The sequence below is a fragment of the Platalea leucorodia genome (genome assembly GCF_965183815.1).
Source record: "Platalea leucorodia genome assembly, chromosome: 5".
Lineage (NCBI taxonomy): Eukaryota > Metazoa > Chordata > Aves > Pelecaniformes > Threskiornithidae > Platalea > Platalea leucorodia.
In genome coordinates, this window is record NC_138827.1 from 87,302,293 (window position 1) to 87,328,699 (window position 26,407).

Genomic DNA, 26,407 nt, shown 5'->3' on the forward strand with positions numbered 1-26,407 from the left:
GAGGAAGAAGTAGCAAGATTTGGACACAGGCTGGAGTGTGGAAAGCCAGGGGAGTCTACGGTGGTAAGCCTGAAGGACACAGAGGACAGTGATACTGCACTTAAAAGTGATGAGAATTAGAGAGATCGTGGGAGGAACAGCAGCTCACCATTTGGTTTCTTTGACTTTGAGACAAAGATTAGTCATTGAATCAGAGGGCTGAACAGAATAAGCAAGAGGAAAAGAGAAAAAGAAAAAAAAGGAAAAAAAAGAGGTCAGTACGTGCAGTGTGACTGAAGACCAGTTGAAAGCTAGTGAGAGAACCAACTAAACGACAGAGACAGAAATCAGAGCACGTGGCCTGCATGAAGGTCCTTCTGGATGTAAGCTGCCTTCTTACCAAAAACAGCAGCAAGCTCTTGAGCGAGGGATCAGAAGGTGTAAGGGTAACTAATGATGTCCTTTTATAGGCAACTTCTTTGGAATTCTTAAAATGGGACATAATCAGTATAAAGAGTCTACCCTCACACCACAGAAAAATTTCTATTCATGAATTGTATAGTGAAACGGGGAGAGTTTAATCATAGCAGATTTCTTTAGCTCATCACAGTGTCTTTTTCTTGGTACTGCAGAACATCAGGGGCCCACTAGTCATCATTAAATGAGAAATGATAGAAAGTCACAAATTAGGGAAATTCTTGGGAAGGATTGCATGCAAGAGTCAAATTCCTAATGACTCATCCTCAAAAAAAATTATAAATGTCTGATTAAACAGAATATTGAAGCTACTCAATCTTAGAAAATTATTCCATCCCCGAAAGAAAAAGAGTATAACAAAGGCAATAATAAAATATAAAAATGGAAGTGAATGGATTTCATCAGGGAACTGTCTGATTCCACCACCTCATTTTTTGTTTTCTTTTAGTAATTGTGAAGAAATTGGTTTTCTATAAAAGCAACAACATCTAAAATATTATCCTGCTCTGTACAAAGAACTGAAGGTATGCACACATACAACTTTTCTGTTAAAATGTCACATATAGGTAAATGCACACACAGAAGTCAGTAGAAAGATCTGGACATGCCTCTTCAAGATCAAATTTCAAGTGTTGCATTTACAATAGGGAATTGTTAACTGAATAGTCACCAGAATTCAGAAGCAGCATATTTTGAGAATTTGATGTCTCATCACCAGGGTGGAGCATTCTTTATCTGATTTCAAGGTGGAGGAATTAACATTTAGATGACAGAATGGAAAAGAAAAAAAAAAAAAAAAAAAAGTTAAATTCCCCTAAAAGAAGGGGAAGAGGGAGAATTTACTTTCATCAGATCTACATACTTTTCAATATTCAGAGTCTATTACGAGGTATAAATACTTTTCTCCCAGTTGAACCATTCTGGTTTCTAATACTGTTTACTGGAATGTTTGACTTCAGTGAGCATACAGAGTACTCAGTTTACCATTGCTTAAGTGCTCTATCACTTTTCTAAACAATATGCTAAGAATTAAATCCTCTGGACTCAACTGAAAAATGTTTATACTATAAAACCTAACCTCAATAGTCCTAATGAGATCCTGTAGCCATTTGCTTTCCAAACTACAAAGGCAGATATTTAAATGTTAAATAAACAGAGCATCAGGCACAGAAACATAATGTGACCTGAAAAATGAAGATAATTTCCCCAAAGATTCTTAGAAACAGCACTAGAAGCGCTTTCTCACTTGTTCTTTCATCAAAACTGACCAATAACCTTAGAAAGCTATTCAGCCATTTCTAGAAGACATCCATCTGAGACAAATCCTTTACTGACCTGTAAAATACCAGTGCTCTTCTGTATTCAGAAAGGTCTTTTCTATTACCTTACTTATTTGACAGACACTTGATTCCACCAGCATTTCAATATTTGAAGGACTCAGCTTTTAATCAAGCTGAAATGATACCACAACACCTAAGCAGTTTGATGTTGCAGCCTGCCAGATCTCAGGTCTTTGACAAGTTGGTGTAATTGAAATTGCTCTACTCAGAAAAAAGAAATAAAGGACAAAGCTGGGGAAGCAGCAGGGAAGAACAGCCATTGCTGACTCTGTTGCTGTCTAGAGGGGGAAGACTGGAAACAGTAGTTAGTGCAGATGGGAAGGTCCAAAGTCAAGAAGGAGATGGTCCTATTACAGAATATTACAGGAAGCAGTTTTTAATCACTCTGACAAAACTATCATGGAGTGGGATAATTATATGGTTGCATTTAGCTTTAACCATACTAGTACTAGCCTCAGACTTTCTGTCTAGTACTCTGGTTCTTACAAGAATAGCCTCAATGAAATAAATGGACTTAGTGATTAACATCGTGCTTTAGACTATCCTGAACGACTCCCACCTTCTTTCATATATTTACACTCAAAAGTACGTTGCGGACATGGGAAGGAGGAGGGTTTTTCCATCACCATTATTTCCTAATTGAAGAAAATCTACAGGTATACATAGATCGGGGGTATCTAAGAAGAATTAAAATTTGCTACCTTCAGTATCAGCTTAGTGAGTTTCCTATTTCTTAGTTAAGGGCTATTCCAAAAAAACTTTTCATTCCTTGAGGGCTGAAGGATTGGTTCACTAGTCCCAGACTAGAACAGTCTGGCTCTTCTCGTCAAACTAGCTATTTCCTCAAAGACATCAAAGACTGCAACCAATCAGTGACATACTTACAAATATGCTGAAGAAGCAGAAGATGCATTTGCATTCATATGTAGTCTTCAGAGCAGAAACTTTGCTGTTATCATCACTGGCATGAAGAGATCCTCCCACTAGGATGAAGACCTTGTGCTTCACACTTACTAACACAGAAAACCCATTCCTATCCTGAAGGAGTCTAAATCAATTACCCTTCTCTGTGCATCTCGTGGAAGAGAACAGGCATTTCCAGCTGTGAACTGTTTTTCTCCCTGCCTGAACACTGAATTAAGTGCCTGTCTTGGAATTTACAAAGCTTAGCTTGAACATGACTTTATAGATTTGCTCTAAATTTCCTCTAAGCTAAGATTATAATTTCCCTTAATGCAAGAGATAAAAGGGAATAATGCTTCTCTTATGCAGTTCTTTTGGCTATCTCAGGACAGTACTTTATAGTCATATTTAACTGGTTATTATTCTTTAACTTAACATGAATGCACCATTTCCATCACATAATTGTAGTTTACCGCCAGTGCAGGCAACTAAGTGCAAACTTACATGCTTTTGTAGGGAGATCCAAGTTAGCTCTACCCACATGCCAGATAGAAATGACCGGAAGGACACAGCACTCAAAAAAATGTTTTGTTTTCCTGGCTCACAGCCAACCAGCCCATAGCTCTCACATTGAAGACTGCACAATTGTAGATTTACACAAAGATCTTAAAAGTTGTTGCATGCAGACCCCTATGGAAGTCACCAGGGAGAGCCAGCACAATCACAATGGTTTACAGACTCCATTATTCATTGATGTAGCCAGTACTCTTAAAAGAAATATGCTAATAGCATTATTGCTTATATTAAGTTACTGCCTAGCATAAGGGCCTCTTTCTCTAACCCCTGTTGTTAGGTTTAAGTCTGTATACACTAGAAGAGATGAACATTTAGCCCTAATGAGATAAATCAGGTAAACTCAAGCTCAAAGCAATTAAACACACACATGTCACCTAATGATGCCAAGGAAAACTTTTGAAAAGTCAAGCATCAAACCCAGGCCTTCCAAATTTGAACATGGTGCCTCTCCCTTAATGCCCACGCTTTCATCCTAACACTTAGGGGTTTTATGTTAATTTTCATATGCTACATTTTTCAGCGCAGCAGAAAAACAGATAATTGCACTTGTAATTGTGGTGTTCCCTTGTAAAGTCTGTCAGGTGTTAGAATGCTGACCCCAGTGCCCGCGCTAATTAGATGAAGTTGCAAAAAACAGGCATTATAAATCAGATGCTACTAAGGGGGGGGGGGGGGGGGAGGTTGGAGAGGGTAGGAGGAAAATATGTTCTGCTATAGCTCTGACTCACTGTTTCCTTGTAATCAGGAGAGGCTGTCAAATCAGGACTTCCTTTTTTAATTCACACAAGTCATTGATGTCCAGACCCAATGACAGAATTGGTGGGGTTTAGATCAAGTCTGCCAGAGCAAGCGAAATAACATGTATTTGCTGTGAAATGGGATGAGTTATGACGGTTGGTACGCCCTTCCATAAGCTAAAGTGGAAAATGACTTATGATTTAGTGAGCAGATCTTTTTTCTATCTATTCTGCTGAGGTCTCAAGAAAGTAGGCCAGTTCTTTCATAATGGTTGACCTTGCCCAACAAAGCCAACCACAGCTCCTGAGCAAAAGTACAGATGAAAAGCACATCTCCATTACTTGTCTGAAAAAACAGTTTGGGCTTTTGCAAACACTCACTGATGAATGTGGGTGTGTAAAGGAGTTTGTAATCCAAACTCATAATGATGCAGTAAATAGACTACTTCGACTCATGCGCAGCCTCTCTGGAGGAGGCCCTGGGGAACAGTACCAACTACCAGATGTAGATTTCAAAAAGAGAGAAGTTTATAATTTGCAAACAAATCTAATGTTATAGTTAAAATGTCTGATGTTAGTCATTTTAGGGAAATTTGGAACTCAGGAATGACAATACTAGTTTTCAGCCTGATTCAGTTCATCCTTTCCTCCCCATAATACCTATTCCAGCCTATAATGCTTCTCATGAACGGCAGAGCCAAACTCTTCAATTCTTTGTTGGCTTTCCTAGAGCACAGAAATCATACAGCAGCTCTCCACCAGGAAACTGGGCCAGGAAACAAAGGAAATGACTCAATGCATTTCTTCAGAGCCAGGAGATAGAGATGGGAAAAAATGTGGGATTGAATTTTTTTAAATGTATCTATGCAGAGTTTCGTACACCGTCATGAGCAACCTCATGTACCTAATGTTACTGACAAAAAGCTAGCTATATGTTTTCCAGGCTTGAACAAGCTTTCATCTGTCCACCTGGGAGCACCAGCAATGTGAGATCATACCTGCCGGGAAGACAGACAACCAGGAATACCCTTGGACTATCAGCTTTTCAGAGCATTTAAAATGTTTTCTGTAAAGCTTGTAAAAAATTATTATCACAGTATAATCTTATGTGTTATAGTGGCTAGGATTCACCTCAACAGAACAGGAAAACCCAGGAAACAGAACAACTGTTGGTAAAAAATGTGAAGAATGCAAAAGGGTGTGCAACTTTAACTTACTATTTTGTCAATAAGTTGGATACAAGGTTGGCATAGAATATGACAAAAGAGCAGGCCAATGCACTCTCATATGATGTACTCAAAAGGAGCAGCAACCATCAGGAAAATGAATAGTTCTTTGTACAGACAGGTACAAACACATCTTGTATTGCATACATTGCCAGACAGGTTTTAAGGAAAATAAACTTCACAGGAGAACAATAACAAGGATTTGCACACTGGATGAACTGACTTCTCAGGAAAAGATGATCTGAAATTCAAGTATGAATCATTCCCTTCATTTTCAGGAAGTTTAGACCAGGTCCTAGATGAACTGAGTCTGCACAAGAATTCAGTGAATAACTGCCCAAGAATAATGAGAATTAATATTACATATAAGATGAGCTCTGCACTTAAGAAGCAGAGCTGGGAAAAGGGAATTTGATAATCTATAAGTATTTGAATGCTGCAAGCTACAGCTGATTGAAATTCATCAAATTTTCATTTTCTTTTCCAAACAAACAGTCTGTGAAAAATGCCATAGCTGTTTAATCTTGCTAGGGGTTGCTGAAGGAGGTTCTTCCTCTAAAATTAAAATGCAAACTATTTTGATACAAAACTAAAAAATAATAAAACAACACAAACCAATCCTTCTGAATTTTTTGGGTGAGGTAGGAAGAAATCCAATGGCACTGTTCTCTCTGTGTAAGGTTTCTCTTCTCCCTTCTCTCTGGTGCTCTGTTTAGTGTCCACATAAACAGTTGCACCAAGGGTAGGGCAGCCTGTGGGTCAAGTGCCCGCCTAGAATCCAATACATCCAAGTTCATATTCTGTTTTTTCAGAGACTTTGTAGGTAGGTTTAGACAAAACACTTTAGCTCTTCTGAAGCATCAGTCTCTGTAGAGGTGCCGATGCTCCCCATCCTGCTGAAATGGCTGTCCAGGAGATGTCCACTGGGATTATCTGCATACGCAGCATCCTGCCTGATCCAGAGCATGTGCTCTGGCTAGGAGAGGTTCACTGTGGGCATCTTCACAGACATGTAGAGAACATGAGAAGACCATGAACCCTTACAGCTACTAAAAAGCCACTCTCACTGCTCATAGAGGTGGTTTCCCCAGGATTATTTAGAATAGCAGGTGGACTACAAGTGCTCCCAAGAGCAGCTTTAGAGGACCATATCCTCTGACCAGAAGCTCCCTCTCCATTTTGCTTGCTATTGCTGTTGGGTTTAGCTTACCCTCTGCACTTTGGAGAATAAGTGCTCCTTAGCTTGTTATCCTGTGGGGCAGGCATTTCTCATAATCTATTAAATATTTAGACCCTCATATAGCAAGTAATGCTGCTAACTTGTTTGACTTAAATTATACCCTGCTGGCAAATCAAATTAGAGAAGATTTGAGTAAATCTACCTTTTAAAACAAAAGCTGATTTTCTCCGTGTTCAGCCATTTGTGGGATTAACTTTTTTAATGGGTTCTTATGTGCAGAGTGTTTTTGTTTTCGTGGATACTAGAAGAGGATGAATTATTCATCAGGGGGAAAAAAAAAAAATCTACAACATGCATTTTCATAGCATATTTAGTCCCTTTTGTCCTATTCATAAATCAATCCTGATTACTACAAATGAATGTGTTACTCCTAACGGTTCAGCGATGACTCACTTGGACCATTAATTCAGACCTCCTCATTGAGTGCATTAGGAAGTTGCCACTAGTAATGGGAAACTGGGAGAAGATCCTTTGTGACCTCCCCTCTTTCCCTACAAAGAACAGACTCCGTCTCCTGCTCCTGTCCTTATGTGTAATTTCATAGACACACCAGATATTCTCCAGTAAAAAAATGCCATTTCCCCTCCTGCTCCAGTGATAAATTTGCATGGAAGGAAGGAAGAAAAAGGCCTTATTAATGCTCAGTAGATTGTTTTTATGACCTAGAAGGAGGACAAAGATTAATGGCTCATAACATCTACATCAGAAGTAGGGGCAATTTAGGCCCAAACATATAGAGACATCATTGAACTAATACAGGAATGACTACAGCTATGTCACTGGCGACATAGATCACAAGGTATTTGTCTCTGTTCCTGGACTGCTGACGAGCTGTCATCAGTGAAGAACCATTGTCATCGAGGAACAATGCCTCACCATTTAGAGCAGAAGTAAATGGAACTTGCCAATTCTTATCCAGACAGTACAGCATTTATCAACTCCTTATTGCCCAGATGGGAACAAAGAGAGGATTCTACCCATTTGAAAATTATTATTATTATTTACTACTATATTGGCAACACAGTGCACTGAATAGTTTTAGAAGAAAAATTTATGCTCCAGGATTCCTAAGGGCCAACACTCAATCCTTCTCAATACACACAATAAAACAGAGAATGACAACGTATTTATTTCTTTTCCAGTCCAATTCTTACTGTGCCACAATGGTTAGTATTGAATACCATTCTGTTTCATGTGTTGGAGCTCTATGCTAAATTCTAATTACCAATGTCAAAAGGGAAGTGTTCCCCAGAATGATACCATAGTTATTCTTTGCAGTTTCCACTGCTGTGGGTATTGCTGAATATCTTTTGGGAATTTCTGGGTACCAGGTTGAAAGGAGTGCAGTGTGTCCCACTGCAACTCTATGCTCTTTTACCCCATAAAGATCTCACAGATCCCAGGCAATTAACAGTTTCGAAAAGAATGCATTAACACCAGCCACTAAAAACCTTTTATAGTCTAGAATGGCACTGAATGAGCAATTACAAAGTTAGCTTTTCCTTGTTATTGCTCTTATGAATCCATCTAACAGTGATGTTCATTAAGAATACCCCTCAACATCAAATTTGGAGTTGTGTTGTCCAGCATGGAAACAGTGTTGGCATGTTATAAGCTAATCACTGGTGTAATGTGTCTGATGTTGACTATGACAGGAGGGAGTTACAGAAACTCTTCCCAGCAAACCTCCAGCACCTACATCCAACTCATTGATAAGCCAGCCTCTATGGTCAGGAATCTGGACTTCCCTGGCCCATTCAAGCACACCAACACAATCCTGGAGATGAAACAACCTCCAGATCTTGAATCACAGTGATGTTGATGAATGTTACTTCCAATTAAGTTACTTAAGTAATCACCATTTATGACAAAACAGAAATCGTTGAGCTGCTGTTATCTAAAGCCAGTTTCAGTTAGACTCAAAAACTGAGGGAAAAATCTACTAGTTCACTTAAAAACTCATTTGCACCCTGGTTCACTAGAAACTTCCTCCCAACCGCAGCACACCACCACATAGGGGTCTGATTCCAAGCCTGACTCCTCTCTCTGATTTGCCATGTGCATAGGATGAGGACAAAAGTTGCGCTGATATGCTGCCGCTGATACAGGAGACTAAGGCACTAGTGCCGCTTTTGCCATGTGAATCATTTCTTGACATTTCTTCCTAACACTAAAGCCGCCTTCTCAACCAGGAAACAGTCTCCAAATACATATACAGTGTCTGAGAAACAGCAGAACAAGCATCTCTCTTCCAAGATTATTTCCACAGTGTTTTGGTTTAACCCCAGTCAGCAACTAAGCACCACACAGCCGCTCGCTTACACCCCCCCAGTAGGATCGGGGAGAGTATCAGGAAAAAAACCCTAAAACCCATGGACTGAGATAAAGAGAGTTTAATAGGACAGCAGAGGAAGATAAAATAATAAAATAAAATAATAATAATAATAATAATAATAATAATAGAATATACAAGTGATGCACAATGCAACTGCTCACCACCCACCAACCGATGCCCAGCCTGCCCCCGAGCAGGGATCACTGTCCCCCAGCGTACCCCCCCCCAGTTTATATACTGAGCATGACGCCATACGGTACGGCATAGCCCTTTGGCCAGTCTGGGTCAGCTGTCCTGGCTGTGCCCCCTCCCAGCTTCTTGTGCACCTGGCAGAACATGGGAAGCTGAGAAGTCCTTGATCCTGGTATAAACACTACTTAGTGACAACTAAACCATCAGTGTGTTATCAACACTATTCTCATCCTAAATCCAAAACACAGCACTACACCAGCTACTAGGAAGAAAAGAAAATAACTCTATCCCAGCCGAAACCAGGACACACAGTCAACTTCAGACATGGAAGAAAGAAACCTTTTTATCACAGATGCCCATGAACTCATGCTGTTGCCCTGTCTGTAGCACACTTCTGGTATTTGGGGTTATTCAATGCCTATGCAGGTTGAGACCTCTGGGATTGCACTAGAGACTGAGAGGCTGAGCACTGGTGAGGTCTTTATTATGGTAGAGAAACACTGGATAAAATAAAAGCTACCATTACCTAGAAGACCATTTTGTCTCTCAGAGCTCTGTATCTTATTTTCAGTTAAAGTACTACAATTGTACATTCAAAAAAAATCAACTCTGCAGGCTTTTAATTCACAGGTTACAAAATACAATAATAATTGAACTAACCAGTACTCTAATAGCCGTTTAGTATTGTAAATAGGTAGGTTCATACAGACCTCCACTGCTTTATTCAGAACCTGTGTTGATAATCTCTGAGCACAAACTTCTGTAGGAAATGGACCAAGTTATCCGAGTTCCAGCATATGCTTGTAAGAACGTAGAGAAAGAGCTAGTATCATGCAGAGGCAAAACACAGACAGAAAAATGGGTTTTCCTCTCCTGGAATGCAGATCAGGCAAGATCCTTCATGACATTTACAAATGGCTTCATGCTCTCTCTTTTACTGAGTTACTTTCCTTTATTTTTGTAGCAAATGCCAGCTAAAATCTGAAATATTTTCTGCGTATCTATTTAGAAGGGCAGTTAGATCACCACACTATGAACTACCAATTTTTTTTTTTTAACTGCTTAACAGAGCGGATAATTAAAAATAAATAAATCAATGTTTTGGCATCTCTTTTTCTCCTCTAGATTCTATATTGCATTGTTTTCATCATTTAAAACATCATCGGTTGCACTGATCCAGGGAACAGATGGCATTATCAGCCCACAAGAATCTGCACAGAGCGATTAGAAAATTCAGAGACAAGATTAATACAAGGAAATTAATTATCAATTATATCAGTCCAGCACTGTGTACAAAAAATTTCTTATTTTCCTCTGACTCTTCAGAGACATGCTAATAGGTCTACTGATGCTTCCTGCTTTACCAAGTGATGCATTCAAAGCCTCCAAGAATTGCCTGTAATTTTAAACCTTTATTACATCAGGATTACACTATTCTCTTCCCCTCTTTCTTGGTTTGAGTAGAGGGAGTTTAGTTAAGACTGAAAAAAAACAGTCCATGTCTCTTAAAGACACTTTACTGACAGCAGAGAGAAAATGTTCATGCAGATCTACCTGTTCTTTTCTCTTTTGCACCCTTCCTTTCTGCATAGGCCCAGAAGAGATGCGTCCGGTGAGAACCACATCCTACAGACATGATGCAAATGCGGCCCTTGTATCAGTAAGACAGCAGCAGTCTGAAAAAGTGAATGCTATGGGACCAGAATATCTTTCCCCTAATTCTGGGGTGGCAAAACCCAGCAGAGTCCTTTGTTTTAAAAAAAAGCACAGCAGGTTACCTGGTGCCCTGTATAAACAGCTCACTCCCTTGAACACCTGGCAGGACTCCAGAGGCTGGTAGGCTAAGGGAAAGCAGATGCATATAGAGAGCCTCTGTCATGTGTGATGCTGGCAGGTATACCCGCAGTTCTGTGTTTCTTCCATTCTCATCTCTCCCAGAGCAGGGAGGGGGTAAGACAGTAATTTAAGTTTGCCAAGTAAGCTGAAACCTGTCACATATATAGAAAATGCATTTTGGGGGCTAAAAATAAATAAATACCATCCCACACTCTCACTGCCTTCAGATTCTTGTTCATTTCTGTATTCAGCTATCCAAACTCCACTTGCTTCAAATAGCAGCGGAGAAAGGGGAGGGAGCGGAAGAGGAAATGGGGAGTAATCCATGGATTTAGAAATGATTATATATAGCAGGGCAAATATGAATATGATCTAAGAACAGAGCACGGGACATGATCGCACCATGTGGGATCAACTCAATTGACCCCAAAGGACTTATTTTAGATACCTAAATGTATAATCAATGTGAGAATCTATCTCCAGGCTTGCTTATGATATGCTGCCTCAGTTTCCCATTGGTAAAAGAATGATTACAGTGATTAAAAATCATTCACCAGTCCTATACTTACTGGGGTGCTGGCAGAAGCCTGTACTTGCCATGTGCTGGGAGAGCTTCACAAGTGTGTTGTTCTACCCAGAATCACCATATTTTCCACCCGAAGTCTATACTTTATACAAATGTACCACGCACATTTGAAAACAATTTGTTCTTGCTGTTAATTTATATGAAAAATCCTGCTGCATTTGCATGACATTAAGAGCAAAAAAAGAAAAAAAATTGTCCAAGCAGACAATGTATTTGATACTGCGATGATAATAACCCTGGATAGATTCCTGTGGGCTGGCAATGCCATCTGCCTCGTGGATGCAGAATCCAAAGACCATTATAGTCCATGGAAAGACCGTCTTTAAGACTGATTCAAAGCCAAAGAGTGCTAGTGGAGTCAAACTGGTTGAATGCTAGAAAATGACAGACATGCGAAAGAAGCACCGATCAGCAGTGGGTCCCTTGGACTTTGCCATAGCAGGAATCTCATTCACAGCCTTTCTCTCAGGAAATCTCATTATTCTGTACCATTTCTTCATTGCTGCATCTGAAGGCATGAAGACATTTGTATATGTTTTTCTCCTTGTATGGAACTAAAAGGAGGAAAGCATGCCTGAATGCTAGTCTCTTGTAAAGAATATTTAAGTACCGGAGCCAGAGGAAAAGCCAGAGATGTGTGTCTCAAGCAAATGAGCCGCAGTCTGGGATCAGATGATCAATATTCTACCTATTTCAGCAGATCTCTTCAAAACTTAGCATTTCTGACCACATGGGTAGAAAGGTCACTGTTTAACAGACCACTTGCCTTTACCACTGTTGACCCGACAGGCCTCATTCGTGCTGTTACAAGTCCCAAATACACCTACTGATCTTAATGGCCTGAAGTATCCAGAGTCAAATTTTCTCCTCTAAGTTTTCACTTACACTTGTCTGACTCCTGCACAGTTACCATCAATTTAGATCACTGTAAAGGAAGACTAAAATTGCAGTCAACACGTCTGTTGCCTAAAAAAAAAAAAGTCTCCTTGTCCAAGAAAATGTATGTTTTCTTCAAATCCAAAAAGATCATTTTTTTCTATTTCAAAATAAATCGAAATACAGACACACACTGCCTAACTTTTAACTGAATAGAGTTAATAAAGAGAGTCTCCTGTAAGGCCACATCTAAATCTACTGCAGAGTAGTGGACCATACATTGGCCATATATTTCAATAAGAAGTTCAACAGGACATCTGACTCTACCGCACACTGAATTTCTGCAGCTTCAACTAACAGTCATGATCAGATTTAAGTGAAAGGTTTGAAAGTCTCATGATCAGGTAATAAGTGCTAGTGAACTGGGATAATAAATGCTAGTGATTCTGTGGGAGGACGAGGAGGCTGTGTTCAGGAACAGAAACATATAATCATTTCTGAGAATAACTTTTGCAACTGTAGTTAGAAGGTGCCAGTTCTCCAGGGGGTGTTTTAATCTGCTACATCTTTCTGGCCTTGTGAGAAAAGTTAGTCAAGAACGATATAAATAAGGGGCGGGCGGGCATAATGTGTAAAATAACAATAGGTAAAATTTCTAAGATACACGACACCAAACTAGGCGGAGGACCACTAACCAGGAACGCTCCTGAGATTCTTTGGTTCTTTTCTGCAGCTGCAGACTAGCCCTGAACTGCTAAGTGTCAAAGTGGTTGGGGAAAACATAAATTCATTTCTCTTTCCCTATTTTCACTATTTCCCCCTCCCTCCAACTTTAGAAAGGAAAAAGAAGAAAAAAATTTCATTCAACAACCGGAAATCTAGACTTACAAAAGCTACGGATGTTTGCAGATTACAGAATATGCTGCTAAAGGGCAACTAATTTGTTGTACAGCAGGCAAGGCTTTGTGTCTCCTTGTCTACCTGATGAATGTAGAAGCTTCAGTTCCCCAAGATATCGTACGCAACCCATTTCCAATGTTACGTACACGGCTATTTATTAATTTTCTAGTAATTAGTATCCTGGGGAGAAATCCTATTGCCACTCTAGTTACCTAATGTAATAAATTATTGCAAAAAGCAAAGTGGGAGGAATTTCTTATGTTTTGTTAGCATTTGGTAATTTTGATCTTTCTAATGATGTCTACTGACCCCTAGCCTGTAGCTGTGTTTCAAAGCAGTTTCTTCAGCAATTCTTTGTTTAATTAAAAACTATTACCAAAGAGGAAACTGGAATCAAGTGTCTCGGTGGTGAGGAAGATTTTGACTTACTCAGGATTTTTACTTTACAGAAACTAAATAAATGAAGAGAATAATTTTTAAGAGTTCCCAATTTAAAAGCAAGGGAAAAAAAAAAACCAAACAAAAAAAAAAAACATATTAATGCCATGTTAGATATTAGGAAGAAAACTAAATAAGTTGCATTCTTCCTCCCAGAAGCATACTGCTTTTCCACTGTAAAAACTGTCCCCAGTTCTGTTCTTGTTTGCAAAACCTGACAGAAACAAGCCTGTTGAAGCCATTTTAAGTATACCAGTATAGGCATCTGAATGGGATTCTTTTGGCCAAACTGTTCAGACTGAAGAAGGCACAGAAAATAAGCTTTTCCATTTGCACTTTGGCTTTCAAATAGAAGGACCTCAGCTCCTGACAGTGACCTGTGCTGAAGGTTCCCATTTGGGGAATTTGGTAACTTTTTCTTCTGGAAATTTTACTGGGTACCTGGGAGCTCAGTAATCCTTAAAAGCAACGGCACTTTTATGTAGCTATTTAAATATACTCCAGGATACTACTTATAGGCACATAACATCCAATATTTTTGCCCACGTACAAGCTTTCTGAGCCCAGCACTGAGGAAGGGACCACAGCTTCCCTGAGCTCCAACATACAGAGATGATTTATTTAAGACGGTGATGAATTTTCATACTGGATGCAATTATTGAGGTCCGTGCGCGCACACAGATATCTTCACACGCGAATCTAATGAGGTTTCTAGGGAACTTGTAGCTATTACAGATTCACAGGCTCCTTCGCTCAGCTCCTGGGAAAGCACTTACAGCTGATTCCATGCTAATTCATTGCTCAATGAATAAGTAAAATCTGTACAGTATAATAAAACCATTGATCATTATGCTTTAAAAAGATTGACTCCTAAATATTTAGGAAGCAGTGTGTATTCAACGGAAATGTTTATTGGCACTGGGAAATTAAACTGTCACCCGTGAAATAGTAAAACTCATTAATGCAGAGTTTCTTTTTAAGTGTTAGGAATTAACTTTATGACTGCATCAGTAATGGCAAGGCTCAGCCTTAAATCGCCTGCCATTTAGTATTCGTGAACATTATTAAAACATATTAACCGTAATTTAATTGACTGAAAATTAAAAAAGAAAAAAAAAAAAAAACCAGGAAAATGTTCACTGCCTTCAGCGCGGTAGCTCGTTTGGAAGCAATTAGCGAGCGGGAACGAGGGAAGGCAGTGCCGGCCGCGCACCTCAGCCCTGGGCGCCGCGGCCGCCGGGACGGGACGGGACGGGCAGGGGACGGGCAGGGATGGAGCGGGACGGGCAGGGAACGGGCAGGGACGGTCCGGGGCAGCCGCCCCACGCCGCCGGCGGGGCAACAGCGCCCCCTAGTGTCCGCCGCGCCCCCACCGCCCGCCCGGCTCCGCCCGACGGACCGCGTCCGCGGGGGAGGCCGCGCACCGCGGGGCCCCGCTCCCGCTCCGTGCGGCATCGGCCGCCCGCTCCGCGCCCCGCGCTTTCGCAGGGGAGCGGGTCACGGAGCGTCTCCCCTCCCCCGGGCTCCAGGGCCCACCGGCGCCGAAGGTCCCCGGCTGCACCGCGCTCGCCGAAGCGCCCGTGGAGCGGCCGCGGCGCCGCAAAGCCCAGCGGCGAGGGAGGCTGCTGCCTGCGGGGACAGGCGCCGCTGGCACCGCCCTTAGGGCCAGCAGCAATACGTGGGAAACTTACGAGGGGATCTGCCGAGGAAGAGGGAGCGAACAGCGATTCCCCACCCGGGATGCTGCGGGGGGAGCGGGGACGGCGAGCACGCCCCGGGACCCAGCCGCGCCCGTGGGAACCGACGGCACCCGCCGGGCCGGGCCGGGGGAAGATCCCCGGTGCCGCCAGCGCTGCTCCGCCGGGCTGGAGCGAGGCTGCGCCCGCAAAATGCCGGCACCCCGACTCATGCGGGAAGGACCGAGCCCTTCCAGCCCGGCAGGCAGAGGCGCACAGCTCCGGCCCCGTCCCAGCCGGCGGCGGGCAGCCGAGGCGGGGCGAGCAGCAGCGACACAGGCCGCAAAAAAATGCGGCCAGCAGAAGGACAGCAAGCCGTGAGGGAACACCAGCGAGCGGCTCGTTGCAGGCTCTAGCGGCTCCTGTTCACGTCCACATCGGCAGGACGGTGGCGAGCCATCCCTCCATCTGGCCGCAACTTTGCATTTCTAAGCTCCATTAGCACAGCGGAGCAGGGCTAACTTTCTTAGAGGTCATGTTGGAATAACCCCCTTTTCAGGGAGTTTTTTCCCATCTCTTCCTCCCCCCTTCCGCCCCCGCCCCAAGCCCGGGCAACTCCTTGTGCTCCCGCTACTCACAATTTGTTGCCGTTAATCCCAGGTGCCAAAAACTGAAGAGCAGCAGAGTGAAGCCCCCGAGGGCTCGGGAATCCATGTTCGGCTCCGGAGGGGGAAGCCAGCCGCCCGCCTGTCTCCCCCGGTCCCGCTCTCCGAGCGCCTCTCAGCTCCTGTGCGCTCCCTCTTCCTCCGCTCATTTACTCCATCCAGCATCCAGGCACTCCGGGTGAAGGGGGAGCCGGAGCCAGGGGCGGCCGGGGGACCCTCCTCCGCGGCCCTCGGAGGAGACGCTCCAAACGCCGGCGGCAGCGCCCGAGCCGAGCCCGCTCCCCCCGGCTGCTGCCGCGGAATTCACCTTGCGAGCCGCGGCTGGGAAGCGGCGGCCGGGCGCCGGGCACCTCCTTATAGGCGAGAGCCGCGCTGCACTCCACCTCCTCCCAGCCCCCTGGAAGTCACTCCTCCTCGCCTTCCAGGGAGGATCCTTATTGCAATCTTCACGCGTTGTTGATAAGCATCAGAGTCACGGAGTAAATCAGATGCCCGGAGGAAAGAAAAAAATAAAAAGCTTCCTTTTTTTTTTTTTCTTTTTTTTTTCCTTTCCTCCTCCTTTGGGTACCGCTGTGGCTGCAACATTTTAAAGGGCTCCCAGCTCAGTTGTTTGCTTATAAATTTAGATTTTATATACACATAAATAAAACATACATGTATGTCCCGGCATATACGGTGCCGACACAGCCCGACGAGCCCCAGCCCCGCTTTGGGGCTCAGCCTCACGCCCAGGGAGCGGGGATGGAGCCTCGGACGGCGCCGATGCTTGATCCGCTCTCCTGTCGCGGCTGGTCCAGAGCCTCCCTGCCCAGACCTCCTACAAAGCGTGCGGAGGTGGCCGGGGGTCCCAGCAGAGCCGCGGGGAGCTCCCCTTAATGCCCCCCGCCCGAAGAGGGAGGCGGCCCCCAGGGTTGCAACCAGACCAGACCTGCACCCAAAGGCTGCAAACCCCCCCCAGCTAGCGAGGACGATGCTTGACAAAAACGAATTTCATGATTGATTGATTGATTGATTGATTACCCGACTGCTCAGCAGCTGGATTATCTTCCAGAGCGGGGGGGTGCAGGAAAGCAGAGTTACAAAGCATCTTGCCTTCCCCTCACCGGCTGCGCGCAGGCAGCTGGAGCGCTCTGAGCTGGCACCTTGCGCCGTGCCCAGCCGCCTCCCCGCACGCCTGCACACACGGGCGGCAAACGTCCTTCCAGGAACTCCAGCTTCATCACTGCTGAGATCTAACCTTGCTGCTTTGCTGCGGCGTCACCCCACATCAATAGAGTGCTCCATCAAAGTCAGGTCAAAATTGCATTAGTGATTCTGCTGTAATATGCAAGGAGAGCGTGTTTGGACCATTAAAGTCTTTGTGGTGGGAAAGTCGCTGGTCCTCAGCCATAATCCCTCGCAATGGTGAGGAATAATCAGAAGAAATAGACTGTTCACCAAAGCCATCCTGACTTGCCAATGGAGAGGGGAGGTTTAAATTGCTGGCATGCTGTAAGCCTCATATTAAAAAGTAAAGAGGGTGAAGGAAAAACATTGTGCTTACCTATTAGGTGCTATATCGAAGAGAGGTGTCAGGGGGACATCTTAGCTTTAAAGGAGCAGTCAGCTTGGAAAGCAAAAGTCCACGTTTAAAAAATGACCTAATTATTTCACCTTCTGTTGTTACAAGTGACACAAGTGACAGAAGGTTAAACAGGAAGGATAGCTGCCTGGCACTGAGGCTTTCAGTCAGGGTCAATAAAGGATTTAGTCAGACAAAACCAAGACTTAGGAGGAACTTAAAAGCCTAAGGAGCTCTCCCAAGTCTTTCGGTTTTGGCTTTAAATACATCTGCACACACCAAGATTTCATCTTTGCTCCTGCAAAGACTTGACCCAGTTGCTCTCTGCTTCACTTAGGTTTGAGCCCAGTGAGATCTCAGAAACTAGGGGTGGGAGTCAGTCCAAGACTAACTCATCTACATGAGGTGTCTGCTGTCCCTTCCAAAGGCCCCAAAGGAGGTGTTCAACTAATCACCCAGGAGGTGTTCGTGTAAGGGTGCAGACACCATCTTCTCTGAGCAGGGCCATTGTGGAAGGCAGTGAGCTCTGCTCATTTCCCTCAGCGGAAAGGGAGAGGGAGGGTTTCACCTTCATGTTTTCTGATCCCAGTCAGAAACATCTCATCTTTTCCATAAGTTGTACAGATCCTATCAAGACTCTGGCCCAGAAAGTAAGAACTGTATTGTTTTGTTGCATTAGGCCAGGAGGCTGGAGTATTGAGAAAATTATGTTATTAACTTGACTTTTTCAGGTGAATAATCAAACTTTAGAAGTGCTAGCAGCACTTCCAAAGCTATCACTTGAGTAAAGCTAAGCAGTAGAATGTATCAGAAAGCTTAAAGCCAGAGTGGATTTGCGCTGGAGACATACGAGTCTTTGACAAAGTGACAAATTTCCAACTATGTATTCTAAAATTACCAAAGGAATTCAGAGGAAGGAGATTAAATATTGGGGTTTTTTTAATGCTTTCCTTTTAAAAAATAATTAAAATTAAATGGACTGTGTTTCAAATATTTTCAGTGTCTCTTTAAACTATCTGGCACAATGCTACACTTTTTAACTGACTCACTGAACTAATTAGTGGCTTGTTTATAGGAAAGCAGATGTTGAAATGAGCTATGTAGACTAATTAAAAGCTGTCAATAAATATGAGTCCAATCCTGCAATTCATCCCAATAGTCACCAGTATGGATCTGACTGCAGTCCCTCAACCCTGGTTACACTATCGGTTCTCAAGTCACACTTGTGAGGTACTGGTTTCCCAGAGGCACACCCCTTCCATAAGCTCCTTTGTAACATAAATGCCAGGCAGGTGCCTTAAGATTTGTGAATGTTTGGGTGCAGGAGCACTACAACTGAGAAGTTATGACCGGAGTGGAGGGCTATGCAGCTGTTCTTTGCAGGAAATTATGTAAATAATGTCATGTTTAAGGGTTTTTTGCCAGCAAGATTTTTATTAGAGTAAATTTATTAATCACTATTAAAGCTGTTCAGACAAAAAGTGTGGCTCATCCTCAGCCGCAGATCTGGGTACCCTGGGTTTTGGGAAAACTCAGTTGTTGATTTAGTTTTAGTGTATCTGGACTTTGTTCAAAATGACTGCGATGGTTGCCACCAAAGGCAACGCAAGCCTTGGCAACGAGCGAAGGCTTTGTTGTGCATGCAGCGATTACTCCTTTCTAACTCAGTGGTAACTCCTTTCTAACTCTCCCTTTCACTGTGGCACATGTTTTCTCCTCCTCGATGAAAGTCAAGCTGACCTTGACAGTGAAGACCCTGAGATCTTTCCTTTCAGTTCCTGCCTCTTCTTTGACACATTTCATTTATAGCCTTTTGCCAGTCACTTGATGTTCACCGCCTGTTTGTTAAACAAAGGGAACACACACTGCCTCATCTCGTACAGATGGCAGGAGGAGAAATATCCTCATGTCTGGCACATGTTCAGAATCTGCAGTCATGGTGATCGTATGAGCACCTTTATAATTTCAGAGGCAATGTAGATCATGATGAGGTCATCTGGGACTGTATAGAAAGGGCTACATTAGTTCTGGGTGAGAAAGCCTAACATGGGCATCCAATTATCCTCCTCCCCGATGGCAGCTGAGTGCCCAAATTAATGCTGCTCAGGACACAAGCAGTGTATGACCTGCATGATGGGGAGAGGAACACGGGCAGCATTAGGCCAGTAGCTGTTCCTGTCTTACTGGCTTTACAGTGCAAGCAACAAATTGCTGAAATTCAACATTTCACTTTTCAGCCCCGGTGTCCTACCCAAGTTTGTTCTGACAGTCTGGAGCCTTCTTATTTGAGCAGGAGGAACCATTTGTGGGAATTAGCTGAGAGAATATGAACAGGAGAGCAACAGAAGGACATGAAAACACAAGGAAGAACAGGAAAAGCTGGCTGCCACAAGGGAAATAAGAGTATGCATTTTTGAAGGAGAAAGCTTTTTTATTTAAATGTTTATCTGAGAAGGTAAGTTTATCTGTGATTGGATACACTTGTTTTCTTTCCTAGAGTCAGTAAACATCATTAGTATTGCTATCACCCATGTTGAGTTTGCCACTAGAAGCAATAACAGTTTAGCCCATGAATTCAATCAATACAGCTGTTTGGGTAATTGCAGGTAGAAGCTTTATGTCTGACCCCAATCATATAGCATCCAAGGAAGGAGAACACCATTATGTATATGGCTTTTGAAGAGCATATACAAACTTTATTGTACGTGGGTTTTGGATCACATATTGCTGTTTCCTGTTGATAACTAGGAATTTGTCTGAAGAATATCATGTTTCTGATCAAAAAACCTAAAGGTCATGTCAAAAAACCCTAAAGGTCATTTTTTTCTTTTTCCTTCAGAGTTGTCCCCTGTAAAAAGAAAGGACTCATTCATTAGACAGAATATGTGGGGAGCTTTCATAAAACACATTGACCTCAACCAGGTGAGTGCAACAGCAGGCTGCTCATTATCCTTGGATAGTTCCACAGCATACATAAGTCCAGAGGATAAGAAAATTTAATGATCTGCTGGGATAATCTGATGGCCAGTAGCATTTTTGAGATACATGCTGAGATTAGGGTAAAAGAAATCAGATGTCAAGCTGTGCAGTGATTATTGGAAGACAAAGAACTAAAATCACCTTTTCCTCCCCCTCGCCTTTCCCTACATTATTTTAGCACTGTCTGCTGGTATTTTGGCTCTCATTACATTATCTTGTCTGCCTATGAAGATGCTTGTGTCAATCACGGCCAGATACAGCTACCAGACTTAAAAGATCAATAACTCGACTAAATAATAGTACAAATATATGGCTACAAATTACCTAGGGACTTCAATAGGCCTTATATGGGACACACTCCTCCCTGGTGTAATTCCAGTGACATCGAATGCTGCAGTTCAGGACAGAGTCACAGAGGACACCAGCCATGGTCTGCTCTCTGTGCTGGTTCCCCACCAAACAGAGTGGTCAGCTGCAGCTGGGCCAGCCACAGTTCTCCCCGAGCAATACCATATTTTTACTAAAATGCAGTGTCATCCTGGTGCATTTATTGCCCCAGCACCATCTGTCCACCAGTGTCCAATGGGAGGATGGACTTCATGAGGTGTTGGCATAAATACAAAACTCATTCCTGTGATCTAAGCAACTGCAATCAGTCCTGAAGAGAGAACTCATACACAAATTAAATAATGCATTTTTTTTTCATTGTTTTGAAGCCACACAAATTAGAATGAAGAAACCCCTAAAAGGTCCCTCGCCAGTTAGGTGTCACAGGATGGATGTAATCCTTGGAGAACAGCTGGCTAACTAATGGAAACATATCATAATAAGAACTATGAGTCCCAGCTGAGGTCAAAGCCCAGAGTCTGCCTTACAGTACTTAGAAATTTCAAGGCAAACTAGAGAAAAAAAAATATGACAGAAAGTGGGGAGGCATTTCAGCAAAAATCTCTATTCTATAGACATTCCAGTTCAGACCACAAAGCTGGAAGGGAGACAGTGTTATCTGTATGAATGTCTATTGCCATTCGTAAAGAAGGCAGCTTTATTTGTCATTCATTAGTGGGTATCAAGTCTCCATTTTGCAGATATGCAGTCATTCAGTCATGGAATTATAATATCTGACGCGTCACTGATGTGAGTAATGACATATAATGAAAAGACACTGGGATAAATTTTTAGAAGCAATTAGTGATTTTGGATGGACAACCAAGGTGTCCCTTGGGGGGCAATTTTTCAGTATGATTTGGGCATTTACCTGCTGAATGTCAGTGCCATGATCTGTCTGTCCAAACAGGACAGTTAAAAGGAGAGGCATTCAAAATCATTAGTCTCTATTGAACACTTGCACCTCAGTGCACCACTAATCCATAGTCTCATGCTTGAGGAGAGAAACAATCATCTGGGCCTATATACATAACGAACAACTTTGAATGTCTCCATCATTTTGCAGAGAAAGTTTGCAAGGAGTGAAAAAGAGACAATTTCATCAAATAAATCATTCGTGACAAATGGCTCATCCAGTGCTAGCACTCAGAAAATTATTATTAGCAACAGCTGGGCTGGGTATGAAAACCTGTATTCAGGCATTCTTTTTACTTTTCTGCCTGTCCTTCACTAATCTCTGTTATGGATAGAGGTCGGAGAGGAGTGAAAAGAGGGAAGTTGTGTGGAAACTAATGCAATCATTAGGTCATTTTTAACCTTGCTGCAATTATCATACAGAAGGAGCCAACTGAGAATAATGGAAGGCGAGACTGTAATTTAGAATCCCCTGAAAAAGAGGAAGAAATTAATATACCTTCTCTCACAAGCCATCAGGATTTCTAGGTTTAATCCTGCAGGAATGAGCAGCTCCTGAGTACTCCTGTGTCACCTGCTTCTCAGAGTAGGCACAGGAGATTCAGAGTCTTGGACCCATGTTTTCACATGAGCCTGCCTTTCTAAGGCCGCTGTTGCCATATTTTTTATGCAGACATAAAAAATTACATGAAACAGAAAATGGGATTAATAGAGGTTCCTTAATCACAGTATCACTGAGCTTCTTCCAGACGAAGTCCTTGCTGAGGGCTGGGCTGGAAGTTAGTCTGGACTAAACTATGAAAATCCCCATATATATGTTACGTTGTATACATAGATATATATACATGTATATAGACACACATATATATGTACATATGTGTCTGCAGGCAGATATACACACAGAGAAATATGTGTAAAACAGGAAATCAAACAAGGTAAACTCAGTCCTCACTAGGAGATCCATTTATTTCATACTTACGGACTAAAAATGTTTATTTCCCCTAGGAAGTGGATGCATTTGCATCAGAATGAAACAATTCCATGTAGACCTACCACTGGTTTTTCAAAGCAAAGTGATTTTAACTCCATGAGGGATAGCTGATTATACCATAATGTGTAGGCCTGAGTCAGACACACTCATCTTACTTCAGATTTGAGCCAGCTTGAGGTATGGGAAGCCTCTGCTTTCTGCCAGTCTGGATTGCAGATTACACTGGAGTTAATGAATCCCTCCTACTCGGTAAAGATCTGCTGACAACATGTGAATATTAACATAATGTAGCTATGTAAAGGGGTGGATATTCAGAGGTTCTTTTGCAATCAATGTATTTTGCATTAGTTAAAAAAAAAATTGTTAGTGATTTTGAGAAACTACTATCAAAACTAAGCCAAAATAAAAATTCCTACTTGATGCACTTTTTTTTCTGACTCTCAGGGGCTGTTTTTTGCTTGTTCTAAGGATAATTATCTATACTTGGATGATGTTGTGAATTGCAGGGTAAGGAAAAAAATCAAACTAGCTGCTGAGAGTTTTTATGCCCAGGATTTAAACTAGAGCAAACAAGTCCCTCTAGGTTCCCATGAAGGGGGGAAAATCTCAATCAGTCCAACTTTCTGTTCACTTCTTAGATGTATGTTGAATCAGTTGAGGTTCAGGTAGAAAGTGTGAAACAGTGCCACAGAGATTTTTTTGAGCTTATATGAAGAGAGACCTTCTTGACTGTGTGCAGGGCTGAAGGCAGAGGGGTGAAGTGCAGCAAACCATGCCCTGGAGCTCGTCAAAACCCCGGAATTTAACCTGTCATCTGCACAGTTTGAACATGAAGTGAGCTTAAGCTTGAGACTGTATTTGGGCTCACTTTCAAAGGTCGCAGACAGGTATCCAGGGTCAAAAGACAGGATTAAGCCACAGAGAAAGATTGTGGCAGCGCCAGGAGGTCAGCCCAAGTTGTCTTTGCTTTCTTCATTGGAATCTATGTCCTCTATTACCTCTCCTTCAGTATGTAAATCAGTTTCATAAATGTAACAACTCAAGAGGATGATAGTCATCTGGGACAACAGCATACGACTCAAATCTTATCCAAATAGGCAGTGAAGTAGGGCATAAACACCTTACTTGACTTTGTTTCTCCATCTTAGGGGTTAAGATGCTCATTGCAGGCAGATCCAGGAAGCAGAGAATCTCTGCAGTGATGGGAAGGTCACAGGCACTCAGATGTGCCATGCAGAAACCTTTAGCATTGTCTAATATGAAGAAGCAAATGTGGAAATTAGCAGTATGTATTGACATGTACCCTCTACATGTGTTAGTACCACTTATGTCATTGCATTTATTATAAGCAACTCACTTCCCATAGAGCAATTATAGCAGATGGATAAACAAGATGCAATATACTGTTCACTTTATGACAATGATCGCAGAATTCCAGCTTCACTGCTTTTAGCTGTTTGCATGAAGCACTGATTAATAAAGTTTTGAAAGTCTGCCAGACAAGGATATATGAACGTGTAAGTGATACAAGTGAAATTATTCCCCGGTATAAATATCCCTAACTGCAAAACTAGTGACGCTGTACCAGGGATGAACATGATCTATTCTATCCATCAGGTTCTCCTTGACAAAGGCTGAGCAGTGACTACAATCAGCTATAATCATTATCCTCCACTTTCCTTCTTTTTGTATCTACTTTTGTGTCCATTTAGACCATAAGCCTTTGAGAAACAGCCACCTTCTTCCCCATCTATATGTATACATGCTGTAGTCCTGATCCCACTATGAAGGTTGTAGATGCTTGCGCAATATTACCATAGGTCAACCATTACAGAGACAATTATGGCAGTCTGCGAGCACATCAGTGTGTAAAAGTCACAATAAGGAAATAAGAGTCACAAAGAACTTAGGAGGATGGAGGGTTAATTCCTTTATCACAAAAACATGTTACTGGAGCTGCATTCTGTGGATTAACATTACTGATACATCCATTTCGTTAAGTGGATACAGTTGTCTGCTGACGCATATTCACTTGAGATGATTGCATTATTGAGGTATCTCACAAAAACTGATACCAATTCACATCAGTAATTTTAGCAAAGCTATAACCTACTGGTTTCAGCTTTGCAGATTTTGAATCTTTTAAAATTAAAGAATGGACCATTTAACAATCATTTTGGTCCTGAATTAGAAAATGTGTTTTTTAAGAATTAAATTATTGGTCAGTGTTGGGAGAAAAAGAGCTGTTTAACAGAAGATCAGATTCCTGGCTATACCTAGGTAAATCCCTTCTCTTTTGTATCACCTCAGCAGTGACAGAAATGAATCATCAAGATGAAATCTGTGATGTTGCGCTTCTTAGGTGATATGCCATGACTCTAGTTTATGCTTCTGGTACCTAAGATTTCCAGAGGAGCTCCTCTCTGAGAATTATTCAGTTCCCAAACCTGCTGAATATACCGTGTTTCCCTTGGGAACTGCTATTTTGAAAACTACTTCTTAAACTTTCTGGGTTAGAGAATCCCCCGATGGAACTCTATGTAGCTCCACCTGATTTTAATGCTGACTTACATCAGGTGGATGTCATATGGTGCTAAAATAAAATGCAGAGGCCAAATTCTAAAGGGTTTATATCATTTTAAGCTACCTGGAGAAAACAGGAGTGTTTAGCTCTGGGGATCTTGTGCTAGCTTGTCTCACACTGATAGAAAAGAAGATAACATTAAATGAAGAGGACATGGAGCAAATGGATTTTTTTAAAATCTGTGCTAATCTTCACAGTTGTTTTTCCACTTTTTTTTTTTTTTTCTTTCCTTTCATAAGCTCTTCTTAAAGTGTAGATGATAGGCTATTTACTGGGAATAATCCTGTTAGGTGGATAGTGCTGTATACACACATCTCTCCATATATCTCATTCTATAGGGACACCAACATTTGAAATCAAAAAGTGATTCCTAGCTCTATTTTTCTTAGAGATCTCACCTTTATTACACTCCATAATCTCTGTGATGTCAAATCATAAAGCATAAACTATAAAGCATAGGTGAGAAAGACACTTTAAAAAGTTTTGCCTTTTTGATATCAAGAGAGTTAGAGTGAGAGAGCATCATGCAACGTCTTCAGTAAGTGTTGAACAAAGGATCCCCTGCATGTCAGAAGGGTCTGAAAAAGCCTGAACTAAACTCCACCAAAGACATTAAAAATCATTGCTTTGATTTTAATGGCTTTTTTTGGTGGCTCATTTAGTGAGGTTCTTTCTCACCCAAGTATGGGGCCCAATTTTCTCACACAGGTATGACAGGCAAAAAACATGCCCCAATTCCAGAATACCCTGAATGCAAGAAAGATCAGCATCTGGCCACAAGCTCTCTACTATTTGACTTTTTGTCTGTTAAATGACTAAATTACATGCTTTCCTTCTCTATTATATATTTTTCTGAAGATAAACAGTTGTTTTAATGGAACAGGAGATTGCATAATCATTGCGAAGTCCTTGAGCTTTCTGCTGGCTGCAGATTTCTCTGTTCAAGTCCAGATGAGCTATACAATGTGAAAATATATCTGGTAAGTTTTTCATTGACATTACTAGGAA

General features: G+C 42.1%; 1 protein-coding gene across 1 annotated transcript in view; it reads right to left on the reverse strand.

Moving 5' to 3' along the window:
* CNTNAP5 (contactin associated protein family member 5) overlaps window positions 1–16,031 on the reverse strand; it is a gene marked incomplete at both ends in the record, with an annotated part of 289,753 nt that extends 273,722 nt beyond the window's left edge. Inside the window, one exon of the mRNA XM_082312477.1 lies at window positions 15,956–16,031. Within this exon, the coding sequence (XP_082168603.1) occupies window positions 15,956–16,031 (76 nt within the window). The remainder of the gene's footprint in view (window positions 1–15,955) is intronic.
* Between the last annotated feature and the right edge of the window lie 10,376 nt (window positions 16,032–26,407).